The 25981-nt window shown below is 50.8% G+C and overlaps 8 protein-coding genes across 8 annotated transcripts; 3 read left to right on the top strand and 5 right to left on the bottom strand.

Moving 5' to 3' along the window:
* The first annotated feature begins 2446 nt into the window (after positions 1-2446).
* On the top strand, positions 2447-5069 carry VE01_03927 (uncharacterized protein). The gene has a single exon (XM_018273406.2). It carries the CDS (start codon positions 3495-3497, stop codon positions 4812-4814), a length of 1320 nt encoding a protein of 439 aa, XP_018131720.1. The 5' UTR covers positions 2447-3494; the 3' UTR covers positions 4815-5069.
* A 1147-nt stretch (positions 5070-6216) lies between these two features.
* VE01_03926 (uncharacterized protein) lies at positions 6217-8325 on the top strand. The gene is made up of 2 exons (XM_018273405.2): positions 6217-6763; positions 6882-8325. The coding sequence occupies exons 1-2, from the start codon at positions 6559-6561 to the stop codon at positions 8261-8263; spliced, it is 1587 nt and encodes a 528-aa protein (XP_018131621.1). The 5' UTR covers positions 6217-6558; the 3' UTR covers positions 8264-8325.
* Positions 8251-9786, bottom strand: VE01_03925 (uncharacterized protein). The gene is made up of 2 exons (XM_018273404.2): positions 8533-9786; positions 8251-8479 (listed from the first exon to the last, which is right to left on the bottom strand). The coding sequence occupies exons 1-2, from the start codon at positions 9589-9591 to the stop codon at positions 8393-8395; spliced, it is 1146 nt and encodes a 381-aa protein (XP_018131721.1). The 5' UTR covers positions 9592-9786; the 3' UTR covers positions 8251-8392.
* Positions 9787-10514: 728 nt separating this feature from the next.
* Positions 10515-11768, bottom strand: VE01_03924 (uncharacterized protein). Its single transcript, XM_018273403.2, has 3 exons — positions 11348-11768; positions 10903-11198; positions 10515-10737 (listed from the first exon to the last, which is right to left on the bottom strand). The coding sequence occupies exons 1-3, from the start codon at positions 11579-11581 to the stop codon at positions 10671-10673; spliced, it is 597 nt and encodes a 198-aa protein (XP_018131722.2). The 5' UTR covers positions 11582-11768; the 3' UTR covers positions 10515-10670.
* Positions 11769-12916: 1148 nt separating this feature from the next.
* On the bottom strand, positions 12917-15171 carry VE01_03923 (uncharacterized protein; the record flags this gene model as incomplete). Its single annotated transcript, XM_018273402.2, has 5 exons — positions 12917-14150; positions 14280-14482; positions 14544-14718; positions 14817-15046; positions 15105-15171. The coding sequence occupies 5 exons, from the start codon at positions 15169-15171 to the stop codon at positions 13299-13301; spliced, it is 1527 nt and encodes a 508-aa protein (XP_018131718.1). The 3' UTR covers positions 12917-13298.
* A 2053-nt stretch (positions 15172-17224) lies between these two features.
* Positions 17225-21817, bottom strand: VE01_03922 (uncharacterized protein; the record flags this gene model as incomplete). The annotated part of the gene is made up of 8 exons (XM_018273401.2): positions 17225-17461; positions 17533-18229; positions 18334-18511; positions 18578-18715; positions 18774-19763; positions 19826-20326; positions 20403-20596; positions 20668-21817. 8 exons carry the CDS (start codon positions 21815-21817, stop codon positions 17230-17232), a joined length of 4080 nt encoding a protein of 1359 aa, XP_018131719.1. The 3' UTR covers positions 17225-17229.
* Positions 21818-22294: 477 nt separating this feature from the next.
* VE01_03921 (uncharacterized protein) lies at positions 22295-22943 on the bottom strand (the record flags this gene model as incomplete). Its single annotated transcript, XM_018273400.1, has 2 exons — positions 22295-22445; positions 22735-22943. 2 exons carry the CDS (start codon positions 22941-22943, stop codon positions 22295-22297), a joined length of 360 nt encoding a protein of 119 aa, XP_018131619.1.
* Positions 22944-24009: 1066 nt separating this feature from the next.
* VE01_03920 (uncharacterized protein) lies at positions 24010-25394 on the top strand (the record flags this gene model as incomplete). Its single annotated transcript, XM_018273399.2, has 2 exons — positions 24010-24499; positions 24570-25394. Exons 1-2 carry the CDS (start codon positions 24287-24289, stop codon positions 25392-25394), a joined length of 1038 nt encoding a protein of 345 aa, XP_018131620.1. The 5' UTR covers positions 24010-24286.
* Between the last annotated feature and the right edge of the window lie 587 nt (positions 25395-25981).

Raw genomic sequence — 25981 nt, 5'->3', positions numbered from 1 at the left:
ATATCTGCGATTGAGGTCTATCCAGCTAGGAATAAGTCATCTGCTGTAGGAGGTAGAAACAACATGGTAGGGGATTACGCACGCATTTAAGTAGCTGTATGCAACTTTAGCAGCGGGGGAGCAGAGACTGCCCTCGGTTATCCATTGGCTGGCAGATGGAGTGGAGATGGTTAGGATGGTTAGGAGGAGGGAGGTGGTGGTGAGCTTCATTTTTGGGAGGTGAGGGAGGGAGGGAGGAGTGAGGTTATCGACGATGATGGTGATGGTGGTCTTAGAGCTGGAATCCAAAAAGGAATGATCCAAAAAGTGCTAATTGACTACGGTTGACTGACTATCTTTATACCCAAGGCTGCGTTTGACGAGAAGCAGAAGGACGTGATACAATGACGGGAAGCTTTGGAATTACTATATCTCTGTTGAACCTGTCATCCACGCACCTCGCATCCTTCGCATCCTTCAAGACCTCCCCCCTCCCATCATCTCAACATCTACCCACACCAAGCCCAATTCTTCCCATAATCGACATAACACCACGTTTTCGGACCACAAGTCGCCTGAAGCGTCCATCTTGGTGGGCTTCCAGCACAAACATACATGTCTTGATTCAGCCTATCCCGCCGGAGATAATCAGCCTTCTGTAACTCTGTAAGATGGGGAAAGTGGTCAGTTACGCACAGTTTGGAGTGGTAATCGCTGCAACACACTTGACCAGGTGTCTTGCACGGGTTGCCTAGGGCCCATTCCCACTCGAAATCCGCTGCTGGTGCTGCGGATGAGGGGTGGATGGATAGGGCGAGGAGGGTGAGGAAGAGGGGGGTGGTGGTAAGTTTCATTTTGGTAGGTGGGAGTGGAATTGGGGGTGAGGGTGTTGATGGTAGTGGCGATACTAAAGCTAGAATTGAAAGGGGGGTGATCGGTCACGGGTGATCGGCTTTTATATACGTAGGGCTGAATTTGACATGCAGCAGTAGGATTCAGTATATTACGAGAAGTATTGGATGCTCAGTATGTTGAGCTTGGCATCCCACGTATCCCACGCACCCCGCTTCCTTCGTGATCGGGATCTCTCAGAGTAGCTTGCCACGTATAGTACCAAGCTTCCTTCATGATCGGGATCTCTCAGTGTAGAGTACCAAGCTTCCTTCAGGATCGGGATCACTCAGCCTTACGAGAAACACCAGACTGGACCTGCAAATTGTATATTATATCGAGCGGCTGGATATATAGTGCTGAGATATCTGCCGTCCCTGCAAAGTCATTGGTAGTGGTGAGATTCTGTTAGTAAGATCATAGCAGCGAAGAAAGAGCGAGCGAGGAGAAGGAAGGAACTGGGAGAAGGAAAGAGCAAGGGAAGGGAGGAACTGGGAAAATGAAGGAGCGAGGGAAGGAGGGAAGGTACGATGGACAAGTGGGAGAGGAGGAAAGGAACGAGGGAGAAGGAGAAGAGAGGGAAGGAACATAGGAAATATGAGGCGCTTGGTTGGGAAGGGGCGACTGGGCTGGTCGTCGCTTCCCTAGTTGTCGCACCTTCCTCGTTTCAACGAATGAGAAAGAGCGCAACACGTGATATGATGTGTTTGCGTGTTGGGTATAGACGCTCAGCTCGTCAGTGTCCATCTTCATGGTGATGGTCTTTGTCGTTTCAGCCCTCGTGTTGCCTTCATAGCCAACAAACCAACACTTCCAACACTTGTCAACAAAAACCACCCAACCACGTGATCGGCGACCATTGCCTGTCCTCCTCTCACCAACCATCCAACATCCAACTCTCCCTCCTCAACTATCCCCATCCCTTCATTTACCATGTCCGCGCCTACTGTGGCACGAATACGCTAAACCCGCCCCTCCTAAACAAACCTACGGCCATGAACGATCAGTTTCCACCAACCATCAAATCCCATCCCTCTCTCCTCTTTTCCGTGTACGAGTCCCGCCGTTTCGCGATCAACCTCCTTGTCGCCGCGCAAGCATCTTTGATTGGCCCTGACCCCGTGTCGTGCGCCGACTATCTCCCGTCCACTTCCCTCCGTGGCAGCTGCTCATCCAGAATGCGATGAACCCCCCTTCCCACAACACCCTCTCGCCCCTCCAACCCCTCCTTCCACCCCTCCCATCATGAAGCACAAGGCTGTCCCAGACCTGTCGCTGGTAAATGCGTTCGCAGGCCTGTAGACGCTGACGTGTGTGGTTGTGGGGTGGTGCATGCGACGTCGATGACGGATAAGACGGATAAGGTAGGGTGCAACAAGGGTGTAAGTCAGGTACCAGACGAGTGCCGGGGGAGTGACTGGCTGGGGATGGCTGGGGGTGGATGGGGGTGGACGGAGGGACCATTTAGTGATGGTTGGTGATGGCTGTCAGTGGACAGTCAGTGGCTGTTAGTGGCTGGCAGTTGTGGCTTCGACGCCTCAGACGCCGGGAGTGACAGGGACAATGGCTGGCTGACAGGGTTTGTTGGGGTTTTGTTAGGGGTGTGGTTGCTGTTTAATTCGCGCGGGTACTTGTGTTTCGTACTACAATGTCGTACTAAACACAAGTACCCACATGGATGCTAAATTATCCCCTAATCCCTGACTGAGGGGCGATTCAGACGGTTGTGAGACGCCGAAACTGATTGGGTGACAGGCCTTGGTCTGGGCTTGATTGACGACCATCCCCTTGGCGGCACGGCGGGGTGTGGGGTTGTTGCGACCGCCGCCGTCCCCATCATGGCGGCTGGACATTAAGGGTCGGCCAAAAATGATCTTCTATTCTCCATTTCCCTATTCCCACTTCTATTTCCTTGCTTATTCTCCTATTATGGGGACAAATCTCCATAATTACGTGTTTCGCCTCTCTGATGAGTAACAAACAAACGCCCTTCTCATTGTCACACCTACACGCGCGCGCGCTTGGTCACGCGCCAACCCACCCATCGTCGTCCTTTGTCGCTACTCATAAAGACGCTCTGCCCCAGGCATACCCGCCTATTCACTCTTATTGTCTATCATTGTCGTCCCATTGTGCTTTCTGTTGTTCCCTTTGTCTGGAACACCAATGCCATCTGTACCATCAATTCAATATCATCGACAATAAGAAAGAAAAACCATCAATCACCCTCAAACAAGCAATATTCATATTGATCATTCAGGACATCAACCAACCATCTTATTTGCGCCACCGGCGACAATGCCAAGATGAAAGCTTTAGTCCCGAACAACTCCCATTCAGACCTCTTCTTCTCTGACTCCTCTTCTTTATCACCTGCTGGACAGTAGCAGCTGGACTGCCCGCGCTGTTCATTCACACATCGAAAGCGCTATTCATTTCTTCGCTATATATCGCTCGCCCTTTCAATCTTCGGCAACTTCTTCGAAAATCTTATAATCGCAGAATACTCAAAGCACATTCTAGTTACGCAAACAAAATACTACAACTAAAAATAGAGAGCCATCTCTCCCGCAAACACACACACACACCAAAAAGTCGCAGGACGACACTCTTACTACCTAGCCATGCATCCTACCGCCCTTCTCGCGCTCCTCTCTCTCCTCCTCCCGGGCACATCAGCACATACTTGGATCGAGCAACTCCGCCTCATCAACCCCAACGGCACATTCACCCCCACCCCCGGCTACCCGCGCGGCATGGTGGCCCGCTCCTCCCCCCTATTCTCCGACACAGCACTCACACACCTTCTTCCCCCCAACGGGCGTTCCCCTCATAAACTCCTCGCTACCGACCCTATGTGCATGCTCTCGCAATCTGTTCCCGGCCTCAATACACCCGGCTTGCCGCGTCTGACAGCAGGGGCGGGGGATCATGTCGCGCTGAGGTACCAGGAAAATGGACATGTGACTATTCCCGAGACGAACCCGGGGAAGCCGAAGAATCGCGGGACGGTGTACATTTACGGCACTGAGAAGCCGCTCGTGACTGACAAATTCATGGATATCCATAAAGTCTGGACCGCGGATGGTAAAGGGGGTGATGGCCGCGGTGTACTTTTGGCGACGAGGAATTATGATGACGGGCAGTGTTACCAGGTTAACAGCCACCCGATCTCGTTGGAGCGACAGAAGGAGTTCCCCAAGGAAGCGGATGCGGAGATGGGAGTGAATCTGTGGTGTCAGAGCGATGTCAAGCTCCCGGCTAGTATCGATAGTGAGAGGTACACGTTGTACTGGGTGTGGGATTGGCCGACGGCGGCGATCAATGGGGCTGCGGCGATGCCGGAGATTTATACGAGTTGTATGGATGTTGATATCGATTCTTCTGCCTCCACCGGGGCGTCGGCGAAATTGACATCGTCGAAGGGGAGTGTGGAGTATATCAAGGGGCAGGATATCAATAATGCCGCGATTGAGGGGGAGATGGATGTGCAGTTTATGGTTCCTGTCGATGGCAGCACGGGGGGTTCGAGCAGTGGAGAGTCGGATTCCAAATCAGTTGCCGCTACACCAAGCAATCCAAGCGCCACTGCACCCGTGGGCGGCGTGACAGTCACAGTCACAGCGCCAGGAACTATGATAACCGTCACCGTCACCGCCAACGCCCCGGAAAACACGCAGACTCGCGCATCATCGGCACAACAGCAACAATCCAGCATCTCCCAATCGCGACCAGTCGTCACGCCATTCTTGAGTGCCACCACACCTACACCCACTTCAGCCTCAGGACAGAGAATGGGCACAGTGACGGAGATAGTCGAGGAGACAGTCACAGAGACGCGAACGATGGTTATGCAGATGGGTAGTATTTATACAGCGAAGCCTGAGTCTGAGACTGCGTCTGCGGTGCCGAGGATTAGGGGTAGGGCGCCGAGGGGGTTTTGAGTTGTATCTAAGAGGGATGGGGAGATTTGTGAGATGAGTGGTGGGAATTGGGAGGCGGTTTTGACTTTTTTATAAGGGGCGTCTGGATTGGTTGGGGGGGAAGGTGCATGGATATTGATGGGTTCACGGATGGATTGGGGGATAGGGGAGTTTGGGTGGGACATGCTGGGACATGCTCGGATATGGTGGGATGGGAGGATATACTAGGGATGTAGGGTAATAGTTTGAGAACTTGAGAACTTGAATTGATTGAGATTTGACGTGTAGATTTTTGGTTTGACTTGATGTGACTTACGTGATTCGACTTGACCTGTTTGACTTGGCCTGTTTGACTTGGCCTGGTTTGACTTAACTTGACTCTACTGTAGTTTCCAAGGAAGGTGCGATAGAGGTTTGCTTGATAGTCATACCTTCCTCATCTATAACTTGAAGATTCTAAGGAAGCTGGGACTGAGGCACTGCTTCGTAATCGTTCCTTCCATATATATAAGTTGAAGGCTTCGAGGAAGTTGCGATGGAGACTTGGTTGGTAATCGTTCTTTCCATATATAGGGACTGAAAGCTTTTGAGGAAGCTGTGATAGAGGTTTGCTTTATGATCATACCTTCCGTATTACGACTTGGAGATTCCGAGGAAGCTGCGATTTTGAGGCTTGCTTGATAATCATACCTTCTGTATTTATATCTTTAAAGTTATAAGGGAAGCTGCGACTGAGGCTTTATTAGTAATCGTTCTTTCCATTTACACAACCTCGTTATGGATATTGAAGGAACGATTACCAAGCAATAGCTCAGTTGCAGCTTCCTCGGAAACTTTTATGCACCGTTCGCTTCCCGATTCCAGCGTTTTAGAGAATTCGGGGATTCCGATTCCCCAGGTTTTAATTGACTGATAGCCCCATTTCGGAGTGAATAATAGAAACCCCCATGGGGAGCTTCGAAATAACGTTTAGAGGTCTAGTCCACTGCGGACCTCAACGAAACTGTTTTACTCCATGCCATTGAACGGGAGGTGGACGGACCGGACCACGCGACAGACTAAGCCATATATTTGTTTTTCATAAGCTAGGTTTTCAATTGTTAACCTGCTGCGCCTTTTTCTACGTCATATAAGCTTTTAATTATATATGTGTGCGTTTCCCATCAAAACCAACCTCGGGTAGCAAATCCGACCTTCCAATTCCCACCCAACGCCACCAACAACATCCCCATTTCCCTACACAGCCCAAATCTCATCAACATCCTCATCTAAGACACATCCCCAACTACCGCCACCCTATCGGCCATTACCGACACAGCCAGCACCGGGCTTCGCCTCCAACCCCACTTCCCCGCACTCCTCCCCCGCATTCTCCACAAATAACCCCACTCCCCCCCAACCGCCAGACACTCCAACCGAGCAACAAAAAACGTTCACCAGGCACCATCGTCACCACCGTTTGGAGCTTAGCCTTGTAACCGCGGCATCGTCGTTTAGAGGAGCTATGATCCGCGCGCGCAAGATAAGAATGCGCCTTCCGGCTTGTTTTGTGGGGTCCCAGGGCACCCGACGGGCCAGCTTGGAATAGCCCCCCTTTTCGGACCCACGCTAGGAATACGCCGCTATCCGGGTGCTGGACTTCCATGTGCAATTCAAGCCCATTTATACACCCCCATATGCCCCCCCTCAATCCGCAAATAGCTCGTCATAACTCAATACCCACGACACGTGGATATACCTGACGTCGCCCGCTCGCAATCACATTATGGCGCCGTACTTTGGGCTGAAGGGGCCGCGCCTCAATACTGCTGCTATTTGGCTAGTAACGTGTCCCGCGTTCTTGTGCTATGGGTATAATCAGGGTGTTATGGGGGGGTTGCTGACGCTTGATGCGTTTGTGAGGGCGTTTCCGCAGATGGATACGTTGCATACGAAGGGGGAGGCGCAGTTGTATAATTCGAATATTCAAGGTTTGTTTTCCAATTGACTCTGCCCTTCCTCATATGAGGACTATTTGAACCAAAAATCGTGGGATGTGGAGGACGAGTGAGAAATGCAAGGCATGGAGAGACATTCTGACATCCGCAGGCACCGTCGTAGCACTCTACACCGTCGGCGGTATCTTCGGTTCTCTAGCCTGCATCCACCTCGGCGACGTCCACGGCCGCCGCCGCATCATCTTCGCCGCCACCCTCGTCTCCCTGCTCGGCGCCGTCCTCATGGCCTCATCCTTCTCCCTCGCCCAATTCATTGTCGCCCGCGTGATCCTCGGTCTCGGCACCGGCGGCTACGTCGCCACAGTGCCAGTCTGGCAATCCGAGTTATCCAGCGCCGCGAAGCGCGGATCCGACGTCGCGACACTGGGGACGTTTATCGGAACGGGAATATCGATAGCTTTATGGATTGATCTGGGCTTTTACTTCATTCCGGGGGGGACGGCAGTGGCGTGGCGGTTCCCGCTGGCATTCCAGATCGTGCTGTCGCTGATGGTGTTGTGTTTTGTCTTCCTCTTTCCCGAGTCGCCGCGCTGGCTCATCAAAGTCGGTCGCCTGCAGGAGGCGAGGAGTATCCTCGCTGTGCTAGAGGATATCCCCGAGGACTCAGAGGCGATCGATACCAACATCGCAGAGATCCAAGCCTCGCTCGACGCATGCGGCACCGGCTCCATCAAAGACATGTTCACCATGGGCCCACAGCGCCTCTTTCACCGCGCTGTGCTCGCGTCCGCGGCGCAGATGTTCCAGCAGATCAACGGCATCAACGCGATTACCTTCTATGCCACCACGATCTTCGAGCAGAACCTCGGGATCGACCCGACGAAATCCCGGATTCTGGCTGCGGCGATGCCGCTCACGCAGCCGGTGGGCGGGTATATCGCGTCATTGACTATTGATCGTCTTGGAAGGCGTGTTCTGATGATTGCGGGCGCGGCGGTTATGATGGTTATGATGGCGATTCTTGCGGGGACGACGTCGGAGGGTGCGGGGGATGCTGCGCTGATCGTGGCGGTGATCTGTTTGTTCATCTTCAGCTTCATGTTCACGGTTGGGTTCGCGGGAGTTACCTTCGTGTATGCAGCTGAGATCGCACCACTGCAGCTGCGCGCGGCGGTGAACTCGGTATCGACGGCGATGGTGTGGATAACGAATTTCCTGCTGGCGGAGGTGACGCCGATTGGGTTCAGCTCGATCAAAAACCGGTATTACATTGTGTTTGCGGTGACGAACTTTTGTATCCTGCCACTTGTGTTTTTCCTCTTTCCGGAGACGAGCGGGAGGACGTTGGAGGAGATCGATGAGGTGTTTACGAGGTCTAAGTCGATTTTTGATCCGCCGAGGATTGCGAGGGAGATGGCTAGGGATGCGCGTATTGGTAACAACTCGTCGCATGGCGAATTTGTGGATAAGGGACGGGATCTTAAGGAGGATGATGAGCGTGCGGGACACGCGGAGGAGGTATCAGTTATTTAGATTAAAAGCTGCCCATGTGTTCCTACCTTAGACTTAAAGACAGAATGACAATATTTTATGACCTAGCTACATACATACCTATTCCAGAGATCTCAAGCGGCCAGGGTCATATGCCTACCGAACTCAAGCTTACAATGCCTCCTTCTCGACGCTCAAGAATATGAACGTCCCAACACCCTTCAGGTCATTCTGAGTAAGTACCTGGGATATGTAATACTACCGGCAATGTTAGCAATCGCAAATCTGCCCCAAGAAACAGATCGACTCACCTCATAGCTCCCATTACCCCCCAAACTGCCCACTGAAACCGTTCCTTCCCAATCCAGCTCCCCCTTTGAATTCTCAATCACATACTTCTTCCTCAACAGGTCATACGCCTTAGTCGCCGTTTTCTGATACTTCGCACTGTCAATATATCCCAACCTCCCCCCCTTCAGTAGGGCATACGCAAACATAGCGGTCCCACTAGTCTCAATATAATTCCCCTTCATCCCCGGATACGGCTCATCCATAACCAACCACCACCCTCCACTCTTATCCTGTGCCCTCTTCAAGCCATCAGCAAGCGTATCCAGGTAGCCGACAAGCTTCGCATGCCCCGCGTGCTCCTTGGGTAGGTAGTCCAACACATCCACCAGCGCCATGGCATACCACCCCACCGCACGATCCCACACATGCGGCGCCGCGCCCGTCACCGGATCAGCCCACGAAGCCACCTTACTCTCATCATACCCATGCGCTAGGAGGTTACTGGTTTTATTCCTGCAATGCTGCTCGATCAAATCAAACTGCAGCACGATATCATCCCAAATCTCCTCATTCGACGCATCGAACATGCCCGTCCACTCCGCATAGAAGGGCTGGGCCATGTATATCCCATCCAACCACATTTGGTTAGGGTAAGCGGGCTTGCGGTGCCAGAAGCCGCCTGAGGGGGTGCGGGGTTGGATATCAAGTTGGGCGCGCAGCTGCGACGCGGCGGTTTTGTAGCGCTCGTCGCCGGTTTCGCGGTAGAGATATAATAAGGTGGGACCGACGCGGAGGTCATCGAGGGAGAGCTTGGAGGAGGTGTAGCCGTCGCCGAGATTACCTTTGGAGTCGACTATGGCGTCGAGGGGGGTTTGGAGGTAGTTGAAGTAGCTGGCGTCGCCTGTGACGTTGTAGACGGCTTCGATGCCGCGGTAGAGCACTGCTTGGGGGTAGCTGCGAGGGAGGGGGATGGCTTTGGTGATGAAGGTGTCGGACATCCACGTGGAATATGGTTTGGCGGCGTAGGTGGTTTGAAGGATGGCGGCGAGCGCCGCCACGGTGGGGAGAGTGAGGAACATTTTGGGGATGGAGAGAACGGTACTCGTGGCGAAGGTGAGAAAGAAAGGGAGGGAGAGGAGCAGAAAGGAGACAGCTCGACCTACTGATTATATTCCATTTCGACGAGGCAGTGCTGGTTCAAAAGAGCTTTCGCCCGACCATACGGAATTAAATCCCCCGTCTCGGCGATCGATGTTTGGGGGGAGTTGTAGATGCCAAGACTTCGAATTGCCAGGGGCTTGAGAGACCCCGCGAATTGATTAGATGGAATTTAGAAGAGCCGGAGCGTCGGTTACAGGCTAATTAATTGATCGGCCGCTAGAACCCCGCAATATAGTGAGGAGTACGGAGGAATATAACTTTGTTTGCTGTCAAAAGCTCTATCCGCCTAAATAAAAGTTATTAAAAGTCGACTATGCAGGATGCAAGGCCTTTTTCGGCTTCAAACACAAGGCATCTTATTCCCCAAGAGGGAATGACGTCGTTTGAGATTTCCCAGGTAACGGCTCCATAAGCCTCAAACTATAGTAATGCTAACATAAGAAATACAGCATTGAGTAAGTTACACATAGCGTGCGTCACGGGAGACCGACGGTTCCAACCCGCGAGTTTGAAGACTTTCCAACCTGGACCACGGCAAACCGCCCAGACCGCTATGGGGGACCACTGGTTTCTTGGCAGACCGGTGGGGGACCGTGAGTTATTGGCTTCAGCTTCAGACCGGACCGCGGTCTGGGTCGAAGATTTGGAACCGGACCACCGCCCCATGGTCCGGTCTGAGGTCAGTCCCCCGTGACGCACGCTAGTTAAACATCCTTAAAGATAGCGATATTTTATAACTCTCATATATTTCCTTTGGAAGTGGTTAGTCACGTTACAGATTATTTGGTCTACCAAAGGAGTATCATTTAAAAGATATATTAATAAAAATACGTTACGATACCCTATGATCAAACTATCCAAACAACTCTGCTATACCATAAACCAAATAAAACAATTAGCCGTTAGTCGTGATTTGCCTCCCATTCCTCCCCTCATCATCTTCTCTTCATCCCATACATCCTTACTGTCCTCGATCATATATATCTCTCCTATCAAACTAGAGCCCGGCTCGAGCGTTCCTTGAATCTGCCATCCCAATTCGCAGGCTAAATATGAGCAGGATACTGAATTACGTATTAGCACCGATTGCATGATCGAGCCAAACCATCGACCACTATGCTACAGCATGAGCTCATCCAGCTCGCCCATTGCCACGGGCTCGTCGGTGTGGGAGAGGCCACGAGAAGATGAGCACCAAAAGGCCCACAAGGAAACACAAAGCAACTCACATTTGAAGGGCAACAATAATACTAATAATAATCTGCAGCAGGTCGCTGACGACGGGATACTGGGCACCAATAGGAAGCACTCGTGCAACGTTCCACCATATGAGCGACAAGATCCAGAACAGCAGCAGCCCGCTATCCTGGTTTGTACGCGAGCGGTGAATGATCCAGCGAACATTCCGCGAGTCGTGGGGGTTGGCATTGAATTGGTTGAGGGAGGTCGAGGTACTGGTGGCACGGCCAGGGCGGAAGTGCAGCAGCCAGATGCGCACAGCGCAGATGATTATTGTGAGGGCAGTCTTTTTGGGGAGCTTGTCAGTTGGGAAATCGAAGGGTGGGTGGGTGGTGAATTGGTTGCCGTCCGTTGAAGAAAGCGGGAGGAAGAGGGATCTAAAGCTTGGCTGGGGACTAAGGAAATTGGGGAAGGGGAAGAGAGAACAAGCCATACCATGAAAAATCCAAATAGCATCGAGAGCACAAAATATGCATTTGTGACTCCGTCGGGCCGCCCATGGTACTTGGAGCTAGCGACCAAGTTGGGCGGCACGCGGAAGACATAAGGGAATGAGAGCACGACAACCACGATAGAGAACATGATCTCGAAGTATCGCAGCGTTAGGTCACGGCGTGGATGCCGTCGTGATGGATGGTAAGGCTGCCGCCATTTGTCGGCGTCGAACATGGTTGCACTCGGGTGACGGAGTTGGCAATGAGGGGTTTGAGGGGGTTTAGAGCCAGAGGACTTGGTTTAAGATGAATGTTGATGAAGGATGTGTGCGATGGACGGAGACAGGAAATATACTCAGCGTTTACTTAGATGATGGCCTCAAAGGGACAGAATTAGGCAGCCCTTATGTGTTATAACAGAGAATATGTTTCCAGATGTTGGCACCTCGTGACCCTACTGTTGCATTTGCTGCGCCGCCGGACCCTTGCCGCCGCGCCACATAAATTTTAAACGGTCTTCAGACGGTCCTGTTCAAATCGTTTAAACTACCTATAAATCACGTAGACCGTCTAAAATACGGATGGAGCAAGGAAAGGTATTATAACATCTGTAAATATATTATAAGATTATGCAAGGCTGTAGTGTCAGAGCTGCTGTTTTCAGCTGGCGTTAGTTGCTGCTCTGCGCAGCCCCGAACACCTAAAAGTTCATCACGTGTCGAAGCTTTGGCGATTGGCCACTGTTGAAGGGTTTTGCCGTAGTACGGTGGCCAAAACCCCGGTCACCGAAACTATCACCTGGCAGGCGGAGCGGAGGCTTCAGAATACGGGCACAGTATATAGCGTACAGTGTCTAGAGCAAATCGATTGAGTTATCAAACTATCTAATGGGCCTACGTAGTTATATAGGAATACTGTAGGCATTGCTGAAACCCTCAGCTCCTCGACTACGTTACAGTCGAGTATCTACCCACTATGGCAGCTACCCACCTAGCACTTCGAGCTCAGCTCCTACCGTCAATATATGTCCCCAAGCTCTCCCATGCAAGCCGCCACGTCTTTCAAACACAGCACTCTACTCCTCTGTACCTGTCACCCCGGTGTGGCTAAAATCGTACCCTCTTGAAGCAGAACAAGCTTGTCGTCGTTATACTCCCTAGAAGGAACGCATTTATCGATTTAGTCTACTTCAACGCCTTTATAATTGTGTTGAGCGTTTCCAACTAAAAATAAAGACTAAACGCCTAGTTAGATACTACAAAAGCTTTAAAGACAAGCATAATGACCTAACTACTGTTATTAAAAATAAATATGCCCCTGCTACTATAGACAATCCTAGAGGTATTAGAGGCAAGTTTAAAAGACAAGGGAACAATAGCCCTAAATTCAGACGTTGGAGTAGCTACCTGTCCTAACTCTTAATTAGGCTCTGTCATGATTAGCATTTAGAGGACTGGCGTTCTGTGATTCAGGACATGTGTACGATGAAGACTAGGTGAAGAAGGGGTGCAATTTCACAATACAGAGCACAGTTTAGAATGCTATAATATTAGTAGTTTATAGACACGCTCGGGCTAGACAGAACAGTGAAGTCGAAGCCCGTTTTAGGGGTGGACGACCTCCTGCTTTTGCTAACTAACATAAAAGCTCTTCGCGAAGCAGAAGCAACGCGGATCTAGGAACTTGAAAAATCATAGGAGGCTCTGCTAATAATATCGCGCGTACTTCAAGAACGAGCATTAAAGGCATCTTAAAAGGCATCTGAGGACTCGTAGAAGATTAAACACGCTGCAACTTCCGAAAGCTGGCAAGCAATCCATGTATGTAGTCCCATCCGAAATAGATTTCTCGACGCATTCTAAGCAGCTTAAAAGGCCACTATAGCAGCATTTCTAACACTTGTTAAGATCCCCACTTTACTCCTTGTTCTCCCTTATTACTCCTTAATGTCCCTAGAAGAAGGCTAAGGCACCGAGAGCAAGAAACCTAGCAGCAGGTTTTGCAAAAGAAGCCGCGCCAGTAAAAATAGCCGTCTTAGAAGTGGTGGCGGAGGGAAGACCACTTGTGCTGTTGGTTCCAACAACTGTTGGCTGTGTGAAACCCAATGAGCCCTGGCATGCGGCGAAGTTCGCCTGGCATGTTGAGAGGTTGGCACCCGGCGAGGTGAGGCAGTCGTTCAATGAATCTTGGCACGAAGAAGATTCTGGGGATGAAGCTGGACGCGTTGTGACAGCAATAGGGTAAGAGCTGCCAGATTCTAAGGATGACGATAGAGGCGTTGTGACAGTAGTAGGGTAAGAACTGCCCTGGCTAGCAATGAAGCTTGCTAGACTTGATGAGAGGTTGGCACCTAGCGAGGTGGGGCAGCCGTTCAACGAATCTTGGCACGAAGAAGATTCTGAGGATGAAGCTGGACGCGTTGTGACAGTAGTGGGGTAAGAACTGCCCGAATCTGACGATGAAGCTAGACGCGCTGTAACGGTAGTAGGGTAAGGAGTGCCTTGGCTAGCAATGAACTTTGCCTGATTTGTTGAGAGGGTAGATGCTGAGGATGATGCTGGGGGCGATCCTTGCCGGGTTTGGATTGGCCCTATTGTGCTTCCAGAAGTCTTGTCGCTGGCAGTGGGTCCATGGCCAACTACATACGGAAGAATAGGGTCACTAATACCGCCAGGGGGTGTTTTAGGTGGCGTGATGGAATCGTTTGCTGCTATAATCCCATCATAGAAGACACGGGCCATTTTGAGATACCCAGCGTTAGTTGGATGGACGTTGTCGCCGGAGATATCAGCGAGACTCCACCACTATATATATTAGTATATATTTCACATTTGGCGTCTATATTAGAATCGCACGAAGCGGCGAGTATTGTGATAGTAGAAGACTTAAGCTAGCTCTATTTCGGAAGCGGGTGAAAACAGAAAGATACATACTGGAGAGTGCATATCCGCCAGGAATATTTTTTGCCCCGCAGCCGATCTCTTAGATACCAAGTCTGCAAGATCACTGTTGTATTGTCGGACAATGTCGTCCGCAGGTTCGTACATAGGAGGCAATGTTCCAAGAATAATGGTTGTTCCAGTAGCCACAGCAAAAATGCGATCGATAAGGGTCGCCATTCTGTTGGCCATGTTGGCTAAGAAAAATGATCAGATAATCACTTGGCAAGTAATTATTGTTTACAGGGGTTTACGTACGAGTGTCAAAGCCCTGCCCAGCATCATTGGTGCCTGCGAGAATTGCAACGACATTAGGCAGCTTTGAGAGGGACAGCTCCGCCTTCTTAGCAACTTGATCAATCCGGTAACCAGGCCAGGATTCAACCTTATTATCATCCATGGTCCCGAGGTTAATGCTTCCGATCATGTTCACCTACTTTGTATAAGCAAATACGTCTAAGCTCGTCTGCAGTAAATCTCGCAGTTTCCAGTAGACGACTAAGAGCAGAGGAGACAAAGAGCTTAGCTCACCTTGTTTCCATGAGCAGCAAGAGCAGAGCGCAGTGCATACCTCATCCCGTTTTTATCCGTGGACAAATAGCCACCCATAATCGAGGCACCCAAACAGAGCACTCTCAATGTAGCACCATTTGCGATAGGATCTCGTGTCTCCACAGACTTGGAGAAGGGGTTAGGCGGAAGGAAATTCGAGAACTCAGCAGCGTTTGACGATGAAGAGAGCTCGGCAGGAAAGGCAAGACCTGTGGGCACCTGTTGTTAGCGAAAGATGCTGTATGAAGTGCCTGGCAAGCGACTAACTCAGCACAACAAAAGTCCAAAGTAGGTAATAACTAGCAAATGTGCCAGTTTTGCTTAACACCGCCATGATAGCCAGTATTCGATGAGTCGGAAGTGATATCTCAGTTGGTATACACGGTCTGGCCTTGGACGATTACGGTCTTGGGAGCTATATATGTATTGCATGTATATTAATAACTGCTATTTTTACGCTCCTGCCGGATTCCGCATGATTGTTCCCAGTGCCATAATGTCATGGTTCCCTCTAATCGTATAACGTTCTACGCGCGTGTACACTTGTCGTGGGCATAGAACGCCATTCTGTTTGCGGGAAGCGCGTAGAATACCTCCCGTTTGCAGGAAGCGCCTGAAAGCAAAGCGACGGAGAGCGGACTGGGGATTTGAGATTTCTCGCCGTAATGCTGCTTTGGTTTAGTGGTTTCTCATCGAGCCTATTCCGAAGGTGTGGTGCCAAGCGTTGGTTAGTCAGCGATGTGAGGTGCGGGGTCGGCGCGGGGTCGGCGTGGGGCTTTGTGTGCATCAGGCACGTTGTTCGAAACTTTTGATCTATATGAAAGCCAAACCATTAATCCACAGGAGACTGGTATCTCGGCCCGGCCAAACACCCACCGAGATGTTTTGAGGTAACTATTTAGTGTGGTTTCCATTTGCGAACCATTTTGAAAACAGGTTCGTGCCTTGGACGCCTTTGTTCTGCACATGTCTTTGTTACACTCCGGATTTTTCGAGAGCCATGACGTGTAGATTCATCAATAAGCCTTAGGCTGCCATCAAACTTACTCAGTCGCGGATTTCCCGCGGAACATCTTTTCATTCCTGCGGGTAGTTGCAGAGCTATATTCCCCGTTTGTAGTAGAGTAATCTCATAACCCAACAGACTTCTGGTTTCTGACGTGGTGGGATTTATGCGCTTCTCGCAGTAAACCTGCGGGGTTCCCTTACTTTTTTCAACTATCTCGAGGTACTCTTCCTCTGAAGGGCATACAGCACTACGCGTCTAGTACAGCTCAAAGCTCTGTCTAATACAACCTTTTTGCGCCTCATCTGCAGCGCCTTGCTAACTGCTGTCATCTTCCGGCCCTAGGTTTCTAAAGCCTAACTCGTAAAATGTCAAGAAATAACTGGTCATTTAGCATGCGGATTTCTTCTATAGCTTTAACCATAGGATAGAGACACTCGGGGGGCGGGAGTGGCACTTTTATACAGCTCGAAAGCGGCGATAGGTCCGTGCACACGCTTTGCCCGATTAGGCGGGCGCCAAACCCCGCAGGTCAAACACCACGATCTAGATTATAGTTTTATAAATAAGAAAGTTATTATAATACAAACGGTCTTCCGTATGTATCTGTTATGTATATTTATATAGCGAGTTATAAAAAATATAGCAAGGTAAACATTATTCAATCGACTATATTTAATAATTATCTAATTATGGTGATAAATTACAGACCTATAAAAGCACGTCGAGTACTGTACCCTACCATAATTGAGGTAGAGGCAGTTATGTTCTAAAAAGACAGTTCTGTTGTAGTACGATTATAGTTGGGTTTATTTTCTATTTACTATTCTATTGCTTCAACCCTGTGAGTTGAAGCTTCACCCTTAATTCAAGACGGTCACACAGACTGACTGACTGTAACTAAATAGCGATTCTGGCAGGACGACCGTCCTGAGGCCCTTTTTCAATTATGTGGCGCGCCGGTTAGGTAACTGTTCCACTCGCTGCGCCGCAGTAGCCAGGTAAGATGCAGTCTTGGCGTCCATATGGCCCTGTATTGTAGCTGGGTTATTCCCTGGTTATAGTACATGTCGCACATTGGCGTTGCGCTGGCTGTGCTTGTCTCAATGCAAGCTATGATGAAGAGGGCGATAATGTACAATACAGTACATTAAAGTTCTACCACAGCTATACGGCCCGTAAGTGCTTGTTGCTATGCTGCTAGGCTAAACAAAGCTAGCGCGGCACATTGGGCTTAGCGGGTTCTGCGTGTTGGACACCCCATGATGATAACTATTATAGACATCATAACAATTACAGTTATACTTGTTAAGGTATATTATATTATGAAATAATTAAACTTGTATATTATTTCTATATATTTACTACATACTACTTATATAGCCATTATGCGTTGCAAGGGTAGTTAAGGGAGTCACCATAGTATTTCCGGCCCTTGTTGAGGTTTGCCGTCGCTTCTTCAGGGCTGCAGATGGGGATGCGGATGAGGCCAGCCCTCTTAATGTTCAGCTTATCTGACGCGTACTCCTCGGTAATAGTCTTATTCGTAGCGTCCGGCACATTTCTTGAGGCGTCCATGATGTTTTTCTTGTCGTTCATATTGTACGTATTGATGGCGCTGCGAAGAGGAAAAAAAAAAAAAGTTAGTCCACATTCGTTTCTCAGTTGGTGGATTTAGTTGATACTAACCCCTTGATAAGTTCATCCACTGTAACGCCCCCCCACTTGTTGTCGTCCGTCCTGATCACTTCCATGCCCTTGAGCATGTTGAAAGTCCATTTTTTTACAGGTGGGCACTGGTTTGTGTTGCCAGGGGTTTGCTGACCGCACGCCTCCTGAGGGCCATCGCGGACACCGGCGAGGATGTAGGAGTGCCCGTCGATGCACCTCCAGCCTGTGTTGTAGATGTTTGGCGGCTCATTGAAGTAGTTACGCGCATCGATCTCACAGCTAGGGCCGAAGTCGATGACGATGGGTGCCGGGCGGTTGGCGGCCCAGGCGGCAGGAATCGCGGCGGCATAGAAGGCGCGCTGGATACTCTTCTCCCGATTCCAGCTGTCCGTGTGGCCATTGGTAGAATCTGTTATACCGTTGTCTAATTTGCCGTCGATCAAATTGCCGTTGCTGAATATTTCGCTCAATCTCCTGATGCTGTCTTTATCTCCATTGAAGATCGACCTTATAAGCAAGTCGGTCTGAGACATCCAGCTCGTAATTAGGGTATCAAAGATGGCGTTAAAGGCGATCTCTGAGCGACCGTCTTTGGCCTTGGCGAGTGCGTCTTTGGCGATGGAGGAACCAGCACTGACGATGTTGGAGGTTGCGGCTTCCCACACGGATTTTTGGGCTGCACTAGGACTTCCCCCAAGGAGTTTGCCTGCAAGCCCTGTGAAAATGTGTTAGCCCTATTCTAGCAGTTGGAGGTTCAGTTGTTAGGGTTTGGGGTTGACCTGAACTACACATAGTATAGGCATAGGCACAATTACTTACCACCTCCAAAGAAACGTGCCGCCCCCGCATTGAGGGGAATTGGAATCAAGGTTAGCAAGAGCATTAGAAACTCTATCCCGGAGTCCGACTTTGGGGCAAAGATGCTGATGAATTCTTCCTTTGTGCTTCCAAGATCATCTCCAGCTTTACTTAAGGAATAGTAGTAGTTTTTAATCATCTACCAAGAGGTACACAGGATTAGCAATCAACAGTCAAGTTAGAGAGCTATGGTTATTTAACTCACTCTGGAGAGCTCAGATATCGAGTTCCAAATCTCGTATGTGCAGGCCCCTGTCTTTTCTTTTTCCGGGACCTCAGGTGCGTTATGCTCTTTACAAAACATAGCAGGACAGTTTGTCTCTATCGACAGGTCGTCGCAATTCTACACAAAGTCTTCGTTAGAATTTAGACCATTTGGTCTAATGCCAGGCTCTACTTACAGAATTCTGAATTCCGTGTATGAATTCGGATATGGCCTTAGTAAACCTAATACCATCACCTTGTCCTTCGTGGCATGACTGCCACACTTTGATCGCGTCGTCCCAGGCATGCGGGCAATCGAGGGCATCCCACCGCTGCTTGGGCGTGTAGTGTGTCCAGCTCCCAATCTCGTCCACGTCGCAAGATTTAGCGACCCAGGTGCCAGTGCGCGCAATTTCCGCGGAATTGCAGCTGATCTGTTCAAAAAACATGCCAGCACGAATATCCGTCTTAAGCCTCGGCCAGCCGAGTCCGCCGAGGGAACTGGGTGGCTCTACAAAGCTGACAAGGTCCACAGCCCAATCTGACGTGCCACCGAGATTATAACGTTGGTAGAGCTGTGTGCGCTTGTTCTTGAGGTCATTGTCCATGTACGACACCCAGAGGTCCCCGTCGACCATTATCTTGGAGTCGCTTTCAACGTCCATCCACGTGCGGCCGCCGATCTCGTTGAGCTCGGCATTGGCTAGATAGCCGCCTGTCTTTGTGCACCGCCCCTTACGAGCGTATGATGTCGTTCTGTCGCCGGTGAACAGACAGTTGGGGCCGGTGCAAGACGGATCGGCCATCTGGAAGCTTCTGCCGTAGCTGGTGACGCCGACGAGGATCTTGTTTGAGGGCACGCCGGCCTTGGTGATCATTGATAAGGAGTTCAGCGTCTCTGTCCGGTTGATGTGACTCCGCAAGCAGTTTCCGCTTGGGCAGCCGGGGCTGGACCACTGGTTGCCAGCATCCCACTGGCCATGAAGATCGTAGGTCATGTAGACGATGTAGTCGAGAAGTTCTGATATGGCCTTCATAGGGAACTGCTTCAGGTACCAGTAGGAGGCGGGAGCTGCAATGGATAGCGATTTGTCTTTAGGCAGCTTCGATCTGATAAGGGCGAGGAGGCGTAAATAGCCTGTGGCTTCCGCAAGGTCCCCAGGCTCGATATCGGGCAGGTCAGGCGCCTAGTGAAGGGATTTAGATTAGTATCCAGCCTTGCAGGAGAACGGAACGGCTGTCAACTCACCGCGGGATACTCCCAGTCAATGTCAAGACCATCGAGGCCGTTATCGACGACATACTTCACAAGATTAGTAGCAAACTTTTCGCGTTTAGTGGCGTCGCTGACGGAGTCCCTGAGGATGGGGTAGTTAGGGGCCTCGGCAGAAAAGACCCAGCCACCAAACGAAATAATCCGCTTCGGACCACGGATTTTCTTAAACTGCTGGAATTGGAACTCGGCGTATTGGTTCTCCTGGTAGATCTCGAACTGGGGGGTGATCATACCGAAGGCGAAGTGGACATGGGTGAATGACGGATCAATCTGGGAGGCGTCCATGTTCAGGCAGTCCCGACCCAGGTTGAAGCCCTCGAAATAACCAAGCTTCCTGAACTGCGCCGGCGGGCCGCTCTGAATGATACTCATGCCGCAGTTGGAGATACAGCCATAGGTATCCTTCTTAGCTGTGCCTGGTGGGCCTGTGCTGGTGTCAATACAGAAGTCGGCTGTCGTACCGCATTGTGCCCACTGCGTTATCTTCATTAGCATCTGTCATGATACCGAAAAAAGGGCCCGCACGACGAGAGTAAAGGCGTGGACCTACAACGTTGCAGCACGCATTCAGAGGACACGGGTTAAGTTTCAGCCAGTCCTTCGAGGTTGACCCGCTAGGCTTGGTTGTGCCGGGTTTTTGAGGCCCGCAGACGCCGTTGGGGATTGGCGCGGGGAAGGGTGGCGTGCCTTTGCTGAGACAGATCCAGTTGTCAGTCCAGAAGCCCGAGTCGCATCCGTTCCAGCCTGTCAAATTGCGTTGTTAGTCAGTGGGGCAGGGCCTTGGAGAGGAGATAGGAGGGGTGGACAAAACGCACCCCAGGTATCATTGTTGAAGCCCTCGAGATCTGTGACCACCAGGCCGTTAGCAACTGCGACCTTACTGCAGTTATCGTCCTTTTTAATCTGGTATGCGACGCACGATCCGTCCGCGTTCTGTTTCGGTTTGATATCAGGTAGCTCGCCCGCAGTGCAGCAGACGGGCTGGCCCGGCATGAGCTTCGAGCACAGAGTGGAGCTGGGGTTATACTTGTAGAAGTTCGCCGCAGTCAGCCCGCCGCCGCACCGGGTGACGAGCTTGCCGCAGTCATCTTGGTCGTCGACTCTGATGATGCGGCAGGCATCGGCCCGTCCCAAAATGGCTGCTGTGTTGTTGCTAGGGGTCGGCGCGACCACTGGCTTGATGACGGCAATGGCTGTGGCGCCAAGCTCGCGTGTCTTCGCGTACGAGGTCGTGTCGACGCAGGTCCCGTTTGACCAGCTGCTGACGGCGTCGTGGACCGTGGAGAATTTGGCGCTGGAGACCGCGATGAGGCCGAAGATGTCGTCTCCGCTGCGACCCTCGCACAGCTGGACTAGGGAGGCCTTAGAGTCGGCAATACCGTTTCCGTACACATTGTTCAGGAAGGAGTCAAAGAGATTCCCGGCGATGCTCGAGCCGAGCAGATTGGCGCCAACGTAGACGCCTGTGGTGGTGTCAGATACCGTTCCGAACAGCATGATCCGGCTCGCGGGTTTCGAGGCCTGGTGGTTGTTTGCGAGATAGCTCTTCAAGTGCCCAATGCTCTGGCCCACGAGCCGGCCGCCAATCTCGTCCTCGGATGCGGCGGGCGTCCAGGCTAGCTGGGGGAAGACTTGCTTGGTCTCAACATCAGCCGTGGCGAAGACTGAGGTCGTATCGGATCCGGCTGGATTGTCGAAGTCGTTGGTAAACACGTTACAGACTCGAATATGCTGCTTGCGTTGAAGAGGAATCCTGACTGAAAAGTCTAAGACCATTGGTTTCTGACACGCCTGAAGTTGGGAGATGTCGGCGACAACAGACCAGTTGGACGGATTAGGGCCGGCCTCCAGGCAGGTTACCGGGCATAGGTCTCGCAGTGGCGTCAAGGCATCGACACCATTGAGACCGAGACCCGCCAGTGCCCACCCTAACCAAGGCAGAAGCTTATAGTTAAGTCGGCCCATGATGGGAGCCAAGACAAGAGCTTGAGAGCTCAGTAAGGTCAACGAGCGCGGAGGGCTCTAGGGGAAAAGGCGAAGAGAGAGATGAGAAAGGCGGGTGGGTGATGAACAATCTCAAGGTCTCCTACCATTGTTATATTATATGGATATGGATTGGACTTCTTCGCAGCTCGGTCAGCCCGCAAGCTGCTCGGCATAGTATGGGGGCGAAAGGCTGCATCCTGTCGTCTTGTCAGCATTGTTTCCTAATTACCTTGAGTTCGTTAATCTTGGTTAATGTTGTAGGGATGGTAATCCTGCACTTCGCGAAGCCCACAGAGCCCTAAGTGTGAATATTTATTTGGGCATCACAGCCTGAATCCGTAGCTAACTTGGCATTAGCAAACAACTTAGCATCTGCAGTTAAACGGTTTAAACGGCACAGTTAATGGGGGCGAGATAGAGAGACTATTGAATTTTAATCTATTAGGACTATAAAAGTCAATAATGGCTTCTTAATGGAGGCTCGATTTCCGCTCCGTATGCTTGGCGGTCAGTGGAGCTCGAGGATTTCTCCAATCTGCTTGGCACTGTCAGGGGGAGCTTAGCCCCCACGAAGAGCTTGGCATATCTTAGCCATTGCAATCCATTCCTATTGAAATGTCAGACGAGGCCCCCTGCTTTGTACCCATTTTACAACTTTCGGAATCTTTCTTTCTTTGTCAGCTCTTATCGAAGTTGTATGGCTCGCAATTCTCTTGTTCCATTCTCTATCTGATCACCGCTGCAGCTCTCTCTATACTCACAATTGCCGCGATAATGCACTTATCTTCTCCTTCCTCACCCTCCTCTATCCCCTAGCCTAGATCGCGTGCGCCGAGCGAACGCTCGCCGCTAATTTCTAAGTGGAACTCATCTTACCGCGCTATAATGAGACTTACTCGCTCACATAGCACTTCCCTATCGTCCTCAACATCAGCAATCTCGACAGTGCCTGGACGCTAAATGTCCGCCTCAGTGCGCAGGTGGAGTCCCTTAGCATCCCGCTAAGTTCGGAGAACAGGCTCTTGTGGGCAACGCAGTACGCCGACCTCGGTTCGCCGATCTCAGTGAGGACTTCATGAAGGACCCTCGCAAGCAGTCCCTTCATTTTAACGCGGTTAACATGACCAATAGGACCACAGACACGTACTAAATATTGTGGGATGTGGTCATTCCGTGCGAGTGCTTTGCTGGTAAGTCGAACCCGGTCGAGGAACAACGTTGGGGTTCCGTGGTTGGATGAGCTTAACGGATATGGATCGCGGTATATCAAATTCAGCACGGCGCCTGTGGCTCAGCTTCCGCACATTGAGGCTACGCTGAGCTCGTGCCCAGGGCGTAATGAGAACAACTCGACCGCAGTTCGCTTTACTGAGGTAAGGTCTGCGCCACCCACTAACGATCTCTGATTTCCATATCGATTGTTCTTTGAATGTTCTTTGAGCTAGGGTCCACTGATAGAATAATATACTATTATTGTTATACTGTAATAATTGTACTATAATTCATGTTGAACTCTATTGGTATAAAGATCGTTTCACGCAATTCATTAACTCTAAAGGCCATAAGCATATCTCACAATATTCACACTCGTGACTTGAATCTAACTACTGAACTACACAGTACATGTATAGGGCTAATAACTAGTGTTGGCCTGCATGTAGGGAAAATGCAGGTCCATAGTTAGGCACCAGCGTACCTACGCCTTTCTACACGTTCCTACATCATCTACTGTAACTCTATCCTTAAGCGCTAACCAGTAAACAAACAGTGCAAAAAGAAGTAAAGGGGCCATTACTTCATGTCTCTCACTGTCCAAAGACACCGGGATCTCGACCCGGAGATATTGTAGAGGATCTTAACAAGCGAATCCTAACTAAGAGTGCCAGTCTGACTTGAACCTCTTATTGGTCCTGATGGTGTTGCCTAAAAGAGCCAAGACTGAAGAGACTTTAGAAGGATTTAAGCCAAGACGTTTTCGCCCCCACCTTCCCGCCCCCAGCTCCCGCTGTCACATCGCCGCCCACCCCACGGCCACAACTTCTAATTAGCCGATACTGTACTCTCCACTAGCTAGCTATACATAGCACTTACCACTACTATCTAGATCTAACAGTGGAGCCTTTATCGGATGAACAACTCAAAGCAGCTCAAGTAATATCCGCGAGTTTTATCGATGGCATGCATATAGCTTCATTAACAAATATATAGGGCTTAGCATTACATAGAGCTCAGCATGAAGGTAAACAACTCCGGGACCGGAAGATGCCCTGGGCTACCCAGGGTGACACGATGCTCGTTGATGCTAGAGTATCAATAAACAATCATTGCCTATTAAAGCAGACACTTGCCCAGGTAGAGAGAGACTCACATCTGGACTATCGGGAACAACCAGCTCTCTCCTTATCTTCACAGGCACAGTCATAATCTAAGTAGCCCACCATCACCACGATGCTCCATCTTTCCATCCTTGCCACCATCGGTGTCCTCGCCGCCCATAGCGTTGCTCTTGGCGTGAAGCGCTTCGACAGCTCAACACCCTTCTACTCTTACGACCCAAACACGCCCGCGGCCTGCACCCTGTGGTGGAACAGCGATGATGGCATCAGCTGCGACACGGTGCTCCTCATTGTCGGGATCTCTGTTGGCCAGTTGACTGCATGGGTAAGCCTAACCCGAAAGTCTTGCTCCGAGGCCCCCTACACTCTCAGATTTTGTGCTGACTCCTCACCAGAACCCGTCGATTAAGTCTTGCGCCGACTGGAAGGCGGACTACTCTTACTGCGTCGAGGGTCCCGCTCCCAGCATCCCGACCACTACATCCACGACATCCACAACCTCCAAGCCGGTGACCACCTCCAAGCCGGCAACCACCAGCACTGCGGTGCCGCCCACGACCACCAAGCCGAGCAACGGCGTCACGACCCCCGAGCCGGTCCAACCCGGCATGGTCGACAACTGCAACCGCTTCTACAAGGTGAAGAACGGCGACACCTGCACCACCATTGCTTCTTCAGTGGGCGTCACCATCGCCCAGCTCGCTTCATGGAACACGCAGATCGGCGGCACGGCCTGCACGGGCATCTGGGCCGACTATAACATCTGCACGGGTGTGATCGGCGGCACCCCAACCAGTCCCGGCAACGGCATTGCTACGCCCACGCCCGTCCAGCCGGGCATGGTCACAAACTGCAACAAATTCTACAAGGTTAAGGCCGGAGACACATGCGTGACCATTGCGTCCTCTGCAAGTGTCACTGTCGCCCAGCTTGCGACCTGGAACACACAGATCGGCGGTACCGCGTGTACGGGTATGTGGGCTGACTACAACATCTGCACCGGCGTCATTGGGAGCACCCCTAATCCCACACCACAGCCCATCCAAACTGGCATGGTCACCAACTGCAAAAAGTTCCATCTCGTGAAGACGGGCGAGAGCTGCGATACTATCACGCGCTTGTACAGCATCACCGTTGCAAACTTCATCAAGTGGAACCCGGCTGCTGGCGCGAGCTGTACGGGGCTCTGGGCTAATACGTATGCTTGTGTGGGACTTTAGAGGGTGCTAATAGAGGCCATGGTGTATGTAACAATACAAATAATGCACTACGATGCTTTTTAGATAAAGAATCTTATTATAAAAGTTTGTGTATTGAGGTATCTAAAAGCAAGATCAACGAAGCTTAATAATTACTCTATTTAACGATGTGACGGCTAGAAGGCTGCTAAAAAGGACAGCTTTCGTTTCTGTGTTTCCTCACAGCTGTTTCTTGCAACAGCGGCCGCTCCCAGTATCAATCGCCAGTAGAGTCGTTGCCCACAAATCTTCATCCTGCTCTACCTCGAGGGGAAACGGTAACCCCCCTTGGGAAAGCTTAAGGCAGCTCACTGTTCACGACGGAAGTGTTTGCAATATAAAGAATCCACGAATTGGACTTTTTTTGCTCTGCCCCCACCTTCACCTCTAACGGTGCCAAGACCGAATATAGAAAAACGATAGAAAAACGGAGAGGATGCAACCTTAGGAAAGGCCCTGGGCAGACGCTATTCGATGCACAATATACAGTTCTCATAGTTTCGCCGGGTGCCGAAACCCGCGCCCAAAATTTCGTTACTTACATTATAGTGCTCATGCCACACATCCGT

This window comes from Pseudogymnoascus verrucosus, assembly GCF_001662655.1.
Source record: "Pseudogymnoascus verrucosus strain UAMH 10579 unplaced genomic scaffold scaffold_14, whole genome shotgun sequence".
Taxonomy (NCBI): Eukaryota; Fungi; Ascomycota; class Leotiomycetes; order Thelebolales; family Thelebolaceae; genus Pseudogymnoascus; species Pseudogymnoascus verrucosus.
The sequence above is the reverse complement of the archived record's forward strand: the minus strand, read 5'-3'. Positions and strand labels throughout refer to the sequence as shown.

Coding starts and splice junctions, on each gene's coding strand:
- VE01_03927 (XM_018273406.2), top strand. CDS start 3,495: ATGCATCCTACCGCCCTTCTCGCGCTCCTCTCTCTCCTCCTCCCGGGC.
- VE01_03926 (XM_018273405.2), top strand. CDS start 6,559: ATGGCGCCGTACTTTGGGCTGAAGGGGCCGCGCCTCAATACTGCTGCT. Junction 6,764..6,881: donor GTATAATTCGAATATTCAAG/GTTTGTTTTCCA, acceptor TGACATCCGCAG/GCACCGTCGTAGCACTCTAC.
- VE01_03925 (XM_018273404.2), bottom strand. CDS start 9,591: ATGTTCCTCACTCTCCCCACCGTGGCGGCGCTCGCCGCCATCCTTCAA. Junction 8,480..8,532: donor GGGGTAATGGGAGCTATGAG/GTGAGTCGATCT, acceptor CATTGCCGGTAG/TATTACATATCCCAGGTACT.
- VE01_03924 (XM_018273403.2), bottom strand. CDS start 11,581: ATGTTCGACGCCGACAAATGGCGGCAGCCTTACCATCCATCACGACGG. Junction 11,199..11,347: donor TGCTATTTGGATTTTTCATG/GTATGGCTTGTT, acceptor CTCCCCAAAAAG/ACTGCCCTCACAATAATCAT. Junction 10,738..10,902: donor ATTATTGTTGCCCTTCAAAT/GTGAGTTGCTTT, acceptor TACGTAATTCAG/TATCCTGCTCATATTTAGCC.